The sequence below is a fragment of the Hakea prostrata genome, chromosome 1, assembly GCF_041222555.1.
Source record: "Hakea prostrata isolate BN-2017 chromosome 1, UWA_Hpros_2, whole genome shotgun sequence".
Lineage (NCBI taxonomy): Eukaryota > Viridiplantae > Streptophyta > Magnoliopsida > Proteales > Proteaceae > Hakea > Hakea prostrata.
In genome coordinates this window covers 22,115,298-22,128,404 of record NC_142600.1, presented here as the reverse complement: position 1 = coordinate 22,128,404, position 13,107 = coordinate 22,115,298, and the positions used below count along the sequence as shown (strand labels likewise).

Below are 13,107 nucleotides of genomic sequence, written 5' to 3'. Positions count from 1 at the left end.
ATTTGCCCTGCTCTTTATGTCAGCATGATTATCCAAGTACGAATATGCACTCTTTTGGTTTATTGCCATGTGGATGCTTTTAGAATCTACTCGTCCATGAAATTTAACCCTACTATGGAGCACCTAGATTTAGATGTGTATGCCAAATTGCCAAGAGAAATCCATCCCAACTATTTATCCAGGACTAATGAATCTTGTATAGCTACTTGTTTAGGTATTCCACTTAAAAGGAAAATAAAAAGGCATACCCAGCGCTTAACATCCAACCATTGGATCTCAGGATGGACATCCTGTATGCAGCTGCGCCTGCACTTTTGAAGAGGCTGTTTCTCAACTCAAACATGCTTCACCCTGAATGCAGTTACATATGCCATGTGAAGATTGGGAGTTTCGAAGACTCAAAATTTCGGTAAGCTACAAGCTGTGATCGTATACATCCCAAATTCCAGCCGGAACATGGAAAACATAATGAGACTTCTATCCAATCTCTGAGAAAAATGGCGAGTATACAAGAGAAATAAGTGTTCCAGAATGAACATGGAACTGCGAGAGAACGTAACTGGTCACAGAGGATAACATACGTTAAATCATACTACTAGACATTTATATCAGCAAGCAAAAGAGTTCGATGGCTGGTCTAACCTCCACTTCCATCTGAAACTATTATTAGCATTTCTATACAGAGAAACAACAAAAGCTTAGATTCCCCCCGCTTCCCTTCTAAATCTCACTCTAGTGAAAATTTTCCTTCAGTTAAAAATTCCCTCTCATTACTAGTTTCACTGCTCGCTTCATCTGTTTGGGGCTGAGGCTTTTCTGTGGTGTTAGAAGTTTTATCCAGAATGGCCGAACCAGTGCCAGTTGTGCCAGGACTATTGGATTCTGAGACTTCCATAGCAGGTGTTGCTATCATCTCTTCATACTTGGCAATGATCTGTTGAAGCTCATCGTTAAGATTTAGACACTCAAAAAGCGTTGCGTCATCGTCGCTAGTGCTTTCTATGATCCTCTGTAAGATGGGCTGTAACTCGTTGCACTTTTCTACTATGCTCAGAGTGAGATCATCCTGCAATCAGTGTAAAAACTTCCATCTCAGTTGTTATGATTCCTTATCTTCTAAACCTTTTGTTTATTTTATAGTCATTTACCCATTGAAACAGATCAGCTAAAGCATGCGAGAAAAACATTAAGGTGTTCAAAAAACCCCTAACGCAACCACCATCAGGCATACATGATAGTTACACGAGTCTACAAAGAATACTATAAAAACAACTGCTCTCAATTCAGGAAAAAACACCAAAAGCACAAAAATTGTGCCAAATATCTCAGAGGCAAAGATGATCGCAAGCTACTTCTAGGCTATACCTTAAAGAGTTAGAACGAACAGGGCTAACAATGTTTAAAAATGAATTGCAGAAAACATATATGCAATTGTTGTAAGCCACAGGTGTATTGGATGAAATTACACAAAATACTGTGTCTTGCACTCCTGATCCAAGTAAAAATCTCACATGAACCAAATGGGAAAATCATAAGATTATCCAAGAAGCAGAAAAGAATAAATCAAAGGTTACGGTTTTAGACAAAATCATGGAAGAAGAGCTCAGTTCGCAGCCTACCACAATGAGATAGAATCAACTTGAACTTTGACCTGGTTTTGATTGTTCAGGACAGATTTTCATGGTTTCAAATATATTTTGAACATAGTTTAATAATTTTGCAAGTTTTGATCTAAAGATCTATATACATTCATTTATCCCCATTGATAGTTAGACACTTGGCTTGAAACCAGTGCAAAAACTTAATCATCCCAAGAAGCATTTGAATAATGCATCATTTACTGAACTTATTTATAAATCAGCAAATATTCCCTGTAAAAATAAGTCAAATCAAATTCTAAGAAGATAAAACGCCAAATTTCTAATGCTAGGGTTTTTCTCAAATCTAAAAATCGTATAAATCTTAATACAGTGAAACATTGACAAAAAACCAAAAAAATAATAAAATATTCATTTGTTTTGATATCTCCACATATTTTGTTCTTCGGGAAGAAAAAAATAAAAAAAAAAGAAGAGGAAAAAGAAAAAGAGAATTCAACATTAGCGATCTTGGATTTGTCATAAAGATTTTAACAAAATGTTAAACAAGTCCAAAGTTGCTTAAATCTAATTTATATTGAAAGAGTTTTTGTCTAGTCAAACCTGGTTTGACACTATATATAAGACAATTATACATCATCCAATCTGGATCAAACCTCAAGTAATATTTTGACATTCTAAATATTAAATTAATGCATCGACCAGTCAAAATAGGCAGCAATAGGAATAGGAATCAGGCATCCAAAAATAAGAAGAAATTTTTTTTTTTCTGGACATCTAAGCCAATGTTAATTATTCGACCAGGAAAAAACACTAGGTTTCAGTGAAACCTCGAGTTCTGGCTTGGTGAGAACCAATATCCGTGCACCGAGTTCTTCATAATTGAAGAAAATAGCACAGTAGCTTTTGAGACTAGTCTGAATTTCAAATAGCATAATTGACGGGATCAAAATTTTCATGCTATTAGAAATTGAGAAACACAAAACTAAATCTCTAATTATGAAAATTTACCTTGAGGGACTCCATTTCTGTCTGAGATTCCAGAATGCTAGACAGAATATCAATGGTATTTCGAGCAAAGAGAAGAAACTCTTTCTTCCCTTCCTCTGAAAAACAGCTACCCTGATAGTCACTATCAGAATGATCTACACCGCGCGTATCAAAGTCGGGCATGGGATATCTTTCAGGAGGAGACAAGGGTTGTTGATAATCTGGGTCCAAAGAATCATAAAGCATCGAATTCGCATCATCTTGAACTGCTCGTGGGGTGTTTCTGCTTTTTAAGCTCTGTAAATACAGTTTCACCAAGAAAAGTACCTCAATTGGTCTTTATCACACAGTGATTTAATCAGCTTACGTAGAAGAAACAAAACCCTAGAAAGATTGGAGCAGATATATATGGATACTTGAAAGCAAATGGTAATGCAGGAGATAACAACCCAACCACAGAGAATGATTACCATATAAGCCTGACGGAACACAGGCAGATACGCAAGGTCTTCGGATTCGCCCCATGCTTGGATCAGATCCAACGCTCGTTGTCTATCACTGTGACGGGTTTGGGGATCGTCGATCATCCTAATAATCTCATCCAATACCTTCTCCGATGCCAACTCTGAGAAAACCTTTTCACAATTCATGGCACAAGCTTCCAACAGATCAAGACTCAACCTCTGGCTTACCATGTTTTTACTAGCAATCTTCTTTTTGATAGCCCTAACGACTTCCTGTCCGCTAAACTCTTCGCTATTGAGCATGGAACATATCCGTAGATTCAATCCCCAGTTCGGCCCTTCCAAGCTATCAGATGTTGCTTCATCTACCATTTTTGATTCAGGCGTCGGGGATTGTAAGATTTCCTTCATTTTCCCGCTAACCATTCTACCCATTTGAGCACCACCGGTCATTAACCTCTCACCCAGTGCCGCTAGCTTCAACTTATCCATCTTTCAACAGATTACTGGAGAAGATAAGCAATCATCGCAAGATCCAGTTTGTCGTGGGAACCCCAAAAAAACTAGTTAAGAGCCGATGCTTTCAGGCTTTCTTGGTTGAAGACGTTCGGATTTGTCTTTTTCCCTTCTATCTGGGTTTCTATTTGAGGAGAAGAGAAGATCTGCAACTGTGAATTGGATTTCCACGTTTGCCGATAATACGTGTAAGGATAATTATAGAAGCCCAAACATACAACGTGGCTCAAAGGCACGGTGAGGTCTATATAAAGACGAAAAAAATATATGTTTCTTTTGACCAAATTATATTACTTTTATAAAATAATGAATTTTTTTATTTTGCCTAAGGAAAATAATAAAATCATACTATTATTATAAAAGTAATCATGTGCCGATGCACGGGGTATTTATCAATCACCATGTATTTGTCATTGAAGTTGAATGACCTATGCATAAGGTATTTATCAATTTGACCAAAAAACAGGTATTAATCAATTACCATGTATTTCCCATAGAAATTGAATGGCCTATGCATAAATTGAACTTATTAACAACAGTTAAGATAGTTGAATGGCTATGTATAAGTGAACTTATTAATTATTAACAACAGTTAATGTTGGAATTTGGAATAAGTTTATCTTTTAGATGCCTGATTTTGATTAAACGTTTTTAATGCAATTTTTTTCTTCTCCAATTAACATTTCTTAGTTTTCGGGAGAAATTTTTCATATTCTTTTGGTTGTTAATGGTTTTTTTGAAAAATGAGATAGGGGGAAATTAAAAGTTAAATTGATTTAAATAATTTTAAGAATTTTAATTGACTATTATAGACATCATTCATTACTAATACAAATGTCTAATTGATTGAATAAAATAGGTATTGGAAGGAAACAAAATGTAGCCGTGCTCCTTGAGTTCATGCTTTTACAATAGTAGTGTGATATGATGGTATGATAGTATGATATATATAAAAGAGAAAAAAAGTATTTTATTTTAAGGTAAGATGGATGAACCAAAGTTGAAATTGATCATAAACCCGAGACTCCTAAGGTCATTGTCACGGTCATACAGGTATTGGGTACCCTAACGACATGAGCAAATGACAATTTTTTTTTGTGAAGCTTTATGAAACCACTTTTGCTTTGGCATTTGGCATGCTTTCTTCAAATGTGGCTTTTGAATCTGTATAGATTTGAAGTTTTTTTGGTGAAGAGAAATATTATATTAAGTTCTCTAGCATAATGTTAGAGTATGATAATCAAGACTATATAAAGAAAGCTGGAGAAAATTGCCAGTAGACCATATTCAATTGGAACATCTGGTAATATGGTCAGCCTTTCATTATAAGACCTACTGGTAAAAGAAAACCAATGAAAATTATCAGAATATGCTAAATTAAGCCATGGTTTGGCCAATCAAGCTACTGGGCCTGGGCATTGAGGGCCATCATGGCTTTGAGGCAATCAAAATATAAGATTAAATGAGTTACAAATTTCAAGAGTAGTCAAAATAACATCCCTAATAGCTTCAGGTTCAAATGTCGAAGTTGAAAAACCAAAAGCAAAGGTAGCCTTAGCAAGAACAAAACCATCAGTAGTACTTCAAGAAAATACAGCTTTGTCTTGGATGTGGTATCCAACACAGCATTAATGTAAACTAAAACTGATTGGAAGAGATGTAACATCGTCCGTTTGAGCATAATTTAGATACGAAATAATAGTGGGAACCGAAGCTTGATGGCCCATAGATAAATCATGCATTAAGAACCTTGCCAAAAACATCATAGAGGAAGTAAGAGAAGGAACAAGGCTGTTGAACAGAAAATTATTTTGGAATACCAAATAACCCAACATAATATACCATTTATTGTATATACCAAATAACCCAACATAATATACAACATAACATCCCTTTGATTTGAACTTGCAAACCTATTGTCAAGAAAATCCAGCCATTCATGGTATGAGTTACCCAAGAATCTACTGCTGATAATTCAACCTTTTACACTGAAGAACCGGTGCTTAAACAACCACAGAGGATGACAATAAGTTAATTGGTAAAAGGTTGAATTCTCCATGGTATTACTCTATTTTTTCATCGTATAATGCGACATTTGAAGTTTATTTTTGTTGGGTTTGGATGTCTTGTATTATGTAGGTCCATGTAATTATGGTTTTGATTGTATTTGTAATTGAAACACGGTTTGGGTCAATTATTAATACTGGGATAAAATTGTAATTACATTGGGATTAGGATTTTATGTTTCTTTATAAATAGTCTCTGTGGGATAACCGCATCAATCTCTGTAGGAGATTTGGGAATCAATCCTTACAAAAACCTATCCTGAGGATAAAGTGATTGGGTGTGTGAGAATGGTGTGAAGTTTCTTGGAAATAGAAACTCCTTTTCTCTCTGGTGGACCGAACCACGTTAAATCCTTTGTGTGCTTTGTTAAATCCTTTGATTATGCTCTAACAAATTTTCATATGCTTTTGTGACAAACAAGAAAACTCCAGTTGCTAAAACACAAAAATTGATATTTCTTCAATCTATTCAACATAGATTTTCAAATAATTTTTCATTTACACCGATGCTATGAACAATATGAACAAGGTGGTCGAGGATGCATTATATGGGACTTAAACCTTCACATCGAAATCGGCAATTAGTGAGAGTGATTCGCTACGAGTTTTCAGATGTAAGTCAATTCTATGGGTTGTAAAGGGTCAGACGATTCTCAACTCGCCAAGGACGATTCCGTGTTTTGTAACCTGAAGCTGGAAATTTTCCATATCATCTATTACAAAATACACTTACACGGTTCCGGCATCCCTATCAAATATTTTGGCACAGAAAACTACCAACAAATGCAACTGGCTGTTCTCTGAGTGATGGCTCGAGGGCTCCATCTCGGTTCTAACGGTATCGCAGGTGCTGGTTCTTCCTTATTCTTCCACTTCCTCCGTATTCAAATATTTTTTTCTTCTTTAGGGTTTCCTGTTTGCATTTCATGCGTAGGCTGTGCTTTTGGAGCTGCAAATTTGAACATGTTCATTGTCTGGTTTTCTTTAGTGCTCATAAGCATTTTGATTGGTATTCTGGTTAACTTGTTTAGTTTCTTGTGTTCTTATTGGATTCTGTAAATATATTTGCCTGGGTTTTGTAATCCGAAATGGGGGGATTCATCGGATTCAAAAAAGAAAAGAAAAGAAAAACACTTTCAGTTTCGTTTTTACTGTAACTGGGCAGGCTTGGGTTTTTGTCTACTTTATGTTTATTTTTATCGGTCCTCTTATTTCTGAATGGAGGAATTTAGGAAGCTCAGTTGACTGCCAGTAGTACATGAAATTTGCAGCTTGTTCGTAGTTCCAGAAAAGTGTAGTTTATTATGATTTTCAAATTGCATGCTGTCTGGTTAGATACTTGGTGTTGTGGAGTTTCAGTTTTACTTGGATTTCATAATACTAGTTTTACTTAAGCTTAAATGTCCCCTTAATATGTGCTGTTCTCGTTAGGAGCAGTTGAGAGTTGAATCCCATTTTCCTCACTTTTTTTTTTCATTCAAACTTGTCAAACTCGTAGTATCCACATGTTCTTTAGTCTCATTTTAGTACGAGAATATACTTTTTCTGTAAATAGGCAATGAATAATTTATTGCATACAACATTTTTTGTATTTTAAATATTTGTGTTAGGCCTACTATTTTTAGACACTGCTGTCTAGTTTGAATCTGTAGTTACCCAAAACTTGTATATGGTGTAGCAATCTTGTCTGCAGTTCTCAAACTAGTGGTGCGGTTTAAGAGCTTAATCATTTTCTATATCCAAATGTGGAGCAGTACTAAGAAGTGTTCTAGACCCTGTATTTAGTATTTTATAGATTCATACTTGACATAATTCCCCCCCCCCTTAATCCTTGGTAAGGTTCAGTCAGCCCATCTTTTATTAATTTCATTATGAACTTCAACAGGTGCTCTTATTTTAAATTCTTGTCAACTGTTTTTATTCAATGTGGTGACATTGTGCATGCTGCATTTCTCTTGAATGTAGTGCCATTGTGCACTAGCACAAGCTAGCACCAGTTTTAGGGGAACATCCCCACTCTCACAACCTGAATGAATACTGTCTTGGAACATGTCAGTACCCATTAAGACATCCCATGTTGTAAATCTATATGAAAGGTTAGGGTGCTGAGGGAGAAGAAGCTTTAAAGAGGATGAAGTAGGTAAGGCACTAGGTCCAGGTAGCGTCCCAATGAAAGTGTCGTGCAGCTTAGAAATTTATGATTTCTTGGTTAACCAAGCTGCTCAATAAGTTTATGGGCACAAAGATAGTGCTAGATGAATGGATGAGTATTGTAGTTCTCATCTATAAAAATAAAAGTGATATTTAGAGTTGCAAAAGTAGAGGCCTATATCTAATTAGTCATACTATGAAATTATGTGATAGTTATATCAACCTCTGGCATTGCTATGTGTAGAGCTCATGATGCAGGCTTGAAGACCTCTGCAAGAAGATGCCCAAATAGGGGGCCCTCAACGGTTAAAGCTGCTGCCAAGCAGCAAAAGTAGAAATAGCAATAGTAGAAAGCATTCCATTGGTTTTTTCCCCCAGTCTCTTAATATTGGTTGGGCTTGGTTCAATTTAGTTCAATTGGTTCAATTAATGTATCTCTGGCCCAATTTAAGTTATATGTTCAGAAAAGTCTTCTTGATGTTTTTATTGAGTTTCTAGCTTTTTAAAGATTTCTAGAGGTTGAATTTTTGTTTTTAATCTTAAGCACCCAAATCCTAACCCAGGTTACCCAGTTCATGCTCTCATTGTGACTTGTGAGACTGTTTAACCTCTAATTGGTAATACCACCCCAATGAAGGGATGAACACACCATCTGAGTTTTGAAAATTGCTTACCAGTTTTGCGGTTCTCTGAGATTTCTACCTGATCATTCACAGATTAGATTTGTGCCTGGTATCCTTGTGCTCAAAATCTAAGGTGGTTTTGAAGTTCTTGGTCGTTCAAGTTGATCCTTGCCATGGCTGCGGATTCAGCCTACATCTTTATTGATCCACCCATCCATTGAAGAGCAGGTTCTACAGCACAGGTTCTACAGCAGGTTAATTGAAGATCCTGCTCTTCCTGAACCCTCATTTTTCATCCCTTAATTCCTTTCCATGAACTCTAAGCCTCCCATCAAGCTACTCTAAACCCTATATTGAAACATGGAACTCCCAAAGCCTCCATCAGGAATCAACCTAACTTCTTTCACATATTCCCCATAACCCTGCTGACCTTCTACCTAACCTATCCATCCAAACGCCCTTTAACTTTAGAGACCATCTCCTATATCCTACCACCTGGACTCGATCCAACTTGCAGCCCCATCCCATCTTTACAAACCCAAATTTCCCATCTCAAGGAATTCACCTGTATCACCCCATTACAACCTCTCAAGAAAAGGAATACTCTTTAATTTGGCTCTCATTGTCTGTTTTCCAATAGAAAATTGGGATCCTTTCCTGATTACCAAAACTCCTAACCCTATACATCTTAGGTTCAATCGAAGCCCTGACATCCAATTTGAGATCATCCGACACACCCTTAGCCGAATTGCCTAAAACCTAATTCAGGCTGCTCAATAGCTTAGTGAAGATATCAGCTAGCTGATCTCTGGACTTGGCATACAGAATCCACCACTTTCTTAGTCATGACTAGATCTCTGATGAAGTAATAATTTACTTTAATATCCCCTGGCTTTCATGCAGGATATGGATTGTTTGAAGAGAAATATCATCCCTGTTTGGGAATTCCTGGAAAAGCCTCCAGTGCATCATATAGCTCCTGTCTTGGTGGTTACAAATATTCTGCACAGTTCAAGGTGCCACATATAAAAACGCTTGCCTTTGTTTCCAAAGGAGCATCTCTTTCATGTTGTGCAAGTTCTGGCAGTCAAAAAAGAAATCCAGATTTCTCAAGGCACAGCAAACATGGGTTTTCCAGGGGTCATAACAGGCAAAACCAAGACAATGCTGACAACTTGGAAGAATCTGAACTATTATCTTCCAAAAATGGCTCATTGCTCTCCCTCACCAGTAGCCCAAGGTTTCAGGCTACTACCCCTACCCCAGGCCCACGAGAGAAGGAGATTGTAGAAATATTTAGGAAGGTCCAGGTACAACTTCGAGAACGAGCAGCTATCAAAGAAGAAAAGAAAAAAGAAGCTGTTCGAGGACAAGGTAAGCAAAATGGTACAGTTGATTCACTTCTGAAGCTCTTACGAAAACACTCGGTTGAACGGGGGAAGAAAAGTAGTAGTGGCAGCAAGGACTTCAATAAGGAGCAACCAGACCAAAACATCTATGATGAAGAGCAGAACTCAAGCTTTTTTGGTTCAAATAGCATTGCTGGGCATGAGGAGGGAGAGTCCAGCACCCGTCCCTTTACGAGGCCTGCTTCTAACTTTCAGAAGAGATCTCCTGTTCCTAGAATAAAGTACCAACCTATTTATACAACCAAACCTAGCTTCATATTGGAATCATCTACTAAGTCACAGTGGAAGAGAAGGAAAAACTTTGTTGAGCCTGAATCTGAGCAGGAGCCTGAGCCTGTGCCTGTGCCTGAGCCTGAGCCTGAGCCTGAGCCTGAGCCTCAACTAGAGACTGAATCTGAGCATGCTTTTCATAATGATGAGCCAGAAGCACTATTTTCAGATGGACAAGATGAAGTACTTGATGTGATGTCTGAATCCGAGCTTGAGCCTTTTAATGCCGATGAAGCTTACGATGACAAAATCTTGGAGGAGCCACTGATACAAAGTAAAACCTTGAGTGCATTGAAGCTGTCAGAATTGAGGTCACTTGCAAAGTCTCGTGGGGTGAAAGGGTACTCTAAGCTTAAAAAGGGCAATCTCATCGAGCTACTTAGTGGAGAGTAGACCTGTCTGTGGAATGTGAGGAAACCAAATCTTTTTTTCATTATTCCTCCACCCGCAGTTGGATTCATGGGAGGCTTCTATTTCCTCCAGTTTTTGTCACCGTGCATTGACAGGGAAGTAAACACAAATTAACTGAACGTCGTCAGTTTCTGGGGCAGCTTTTACGTTTGATTCTCTGTATTTTTCTTCGTTATTTCTTGTTACTTAGTAGTGAACTTGGTAAAAAGATGGCTGCCAATGGTTTCTTTGATTCTTCCCGTTGAAGATATGGTTAAGGTGGTTTGCACAGTCGACCTATCAGAGGTGCTTCCCCTTGCTTGTTGGTGAAAAACAGGTACCAGAATTGGCTATTTGTTTTGCTCTTGCAAATAGTGGATCTACTGTGCTTTACATTCATTATTTTTCAGTTTTTTGAGGTTCCCCTTTTTCCCCACCTAGCTTAGAACATGCTTGATGCTTCCTCCTCCCTCCCGCTCCCCCCCCCCCCCCCCCAAAAAAAAAAAAAAAAAAAAAAAACAGAAAAAAAGAGAAAGAAATAGGAATAAGAGATGCGTTGATGCAAAGAAAATTGGGTGCCTGAGGGAGTGTGAGGTTTTTGCTATATCAGTTAACTCATTATCCTCCTAGCACAGCCCATGACACTGACAAATTTTTTATTAATTCCTGGATTGCGTTTTCATGTTATGCAGAAATGCATTTCAAGAATTCATACCATAGATCCTTTTTACAGTAACGACCCTATAAGACAACCCTTGAAAAGTTGAACTTTTGCAAGAATCTTTGTTTGCTGTTGTGCACCTAAGATTGTGATACATGACAGTTTGAGATCATAGAGTTGTGATTACAAGGGCAGAACGTCATGGGTCACAATCCGAAACCATAACATTTAGCAGAAAACAGAAAACTTTGTCACAATTTTGGAATCTGAACAAGTGCCAAAAAACCTCCTTGATGGTTCTACCGAGCTGCTGAATGAGTATAGTTAATTTAGATCAAGTGTATCAAGATCTTGGGATACCATCACTTTCGATACTTCTCAGTTTCTTATGTGCCTTCGGGGGTTGGTATTTTCTAAAGTATTGATGTTAGATTAAGGCTCTTTTTGGTATCAATTCTCATTCTCTATTATGCCTATTTAAAATAAATACGTACAAGAATTCATTTTTGGTCAAGAATGAAAAATGGTTTGGTGAATTTTATCGAAAATAAATTATGAAATGGAAAATAAGTTTGGTGTAAAGATAAAAAATTGTTAAAAATGATAGTAAACAAGTGAGAAAAGAAGGAAAAAGTATGGTTGTTATAAAAGAATGTGTATTGACTATTTTACCCTCATCTTACTTATAGAACTTTAAGTAAACTTACACAAATGAAGATAATGAAATTCTCATCATAATCCATAATGGACAAAGTTCTTTGGTTTTGGGGTTTTTCTATTATTTATAAAAATAAAATTCGAATAGTGCCAACATTTAAATAATGAATTTCTCTTTGCATGATATTGTCCAGGCCTTAGTCTAGAATAAAGTAGTTAAAGGTCTTTTATTGAATGCATTTCATTAGCTTTGGAGTTTCTGATGCATCGATCAATAATCTTACATGATTTTTCAAAACTTTATCACTGCATAAAGAAATAGGACGATTTTATGATTCCATTGTTATAGCATAAGTACAAATGCGTGTATCCCCATGATTCATGAACTAGTCTTGCTGGCTATGCTTCTATTAAGGAAATCACAGTCTAGGCCAGCTGGAAATTAAATGCATATTCACAAATTGTTCTATATGACATAGTTCATTTGTAACCATTGGAGGTGGTGGTCTAGCAGTCTCAAGTTCATTTTTAAGCGGTTTGGTAGCTCTCATGTCCTAGGTTTGAATCATTTTTGCCCTTCTATTTCTCATATTGGACAATTGAGTGCTCTTCGGCTTGGGCATGAGACTACGCTGACAGGGTCAATTCTTATTCTGGTAGTTCACAGGACTAATGCTTACATGGGTCGAACTTGAAAGTCAGAACATTGTCTTGCGGAAGGTGCAAGGGCGCCACTACTTTATCCCTTTTACCAAAATAAGAAGAAGATATAGCTCATTTGTAAGCCAATAACTTAGGAGAATGACAGTGAAGTGCTAAGGTTTGTAGATGTTTCTTGCATGTCAAATCCGCTTGAGAAAATATCATATGCAAAGCAGATGTGGTTGATTAATGAGGCGTGCACTAATACTGGTGGGTTTTAAATACCCTGTCCAACTCCATTTATTATCAAGGAGGTAGTAGAAAAAGTGTAACGTCAACACGCTTCACTCGGAAAATTGTATCAAATCAGGGCCAAAAAAGAATAAAAGAAAATTTTACATCTAGTTAGTTTTATTTCATGTATAACCCTCACATTCTAAGCGAAATAGATGACAAATGAGAGAAAAAATAAATAAATAAATTGTGTGATAATAGAAATTATGAGTTGTGCATGTTTTTTTCAAAGATATTCTTGTTGTTTTCAAAAGTTTAATTTAATTATATAACATTTAACTTTGATTTCCTAAAACCAAAGAGTATCGTTGAGATTAAAGAGTCTAATTGACATATTAAATAACTCAAGGGGTGACATTAACTTTAATGAATAACT

General features: G+C 36.8%; 2 protein-coding genes across 2 annotated transcripts; one reads left to right on the top strand and one right to left on the bottom strand.

The window, feature by feature from the left end:
• Positions 1-259: 259 nt before the first annotated feature.
• On the bottom strand, positions 260-3,769 carry LOC149028268 (TOM1-like protein 2). The gene is made up of 3 exons (XM_089135694.1): positions 3,059-3,769; positions 2,610-2,885; positions 260-1,066 (listed from the first exon to the last, which is right to left on the bottom strand). The coding sequence occupies exons 1-3, from the start codon at positions 3,542-3,544 to the stop codon at positions 728-730; spliced, it is 1,101 nt and encodes a 366-aa protein (XP_088991820.1). The 5' UTR covers positions 3,545-3,769; the 3' UTR covers positions 260-727.
• Positions 3,770-6,344: 2,575 nt separating this feature from the next.
• LOC149028267 (rho-N domain-containing protein 1, chloroplastic-like) lies at positions 6,345-10,938 on the top strand. Its single transcript, XM_089135683.1, has 2 exons — positions 6,345-6,481; positions 9,312-10,938. The coding sequence occupies exons 1-2, from the start codon at positions 6,442-6,444 to the stop codon at positions 10,478-10,480; spliced, it is 1,209 nt and encodes a 402-aa protein (XP_088991809.1). The 5' UTR covers positions 6,345-6,441; the 3' UTR covers positions 10,481-10,938.
• Positions 10,939-13,107: the final 2,169 nt, after the last annotated feature.

What these genes read in the sequence shown, in the direction of transcription:
- LOC149028268 (XM_089135694.1), bottom strand. Translation starts at nt 3,544, where the DNA reads ATGGATAAGTTGAAGCTAGCGGCACTGGGTGAGAGGTTAATGACCGGT. An exon ending in TGTTCCGTCAGGCTTATATG is followed by an intron (nt 2,886 to 3,058) that starts GTAATCATTCTC and finishes CTGTATTTACAG; the next exon opens with AGCTTAAAAAGCAGAAACAC. An exon ending in CAGAAATGGAGTCCCTCAAG is followed by an intron (nt 1,067 to 2,609) that starts GTAAATTTTCAT and finishes CACTGATTGCAG; the next exon opens with GATGATCTCACTCTGAGCAT.
- LOC149028267 (XM_089135683.1), top strand. Translation starts at nt 6,442, where the DNA reads ATGGCTCGAGGGCTCCATCTCGGTTCTAACGGTATCGCAG. An exon ending in CGGTTCTAACGGTATCGCAG is followed by an intron (nt 6,482 to 9,311) that starts GTGCTGGTTCTT and finishes GCTTTCATGCAG; the next exon opens with GATATGGATTGTTTGAAGAG.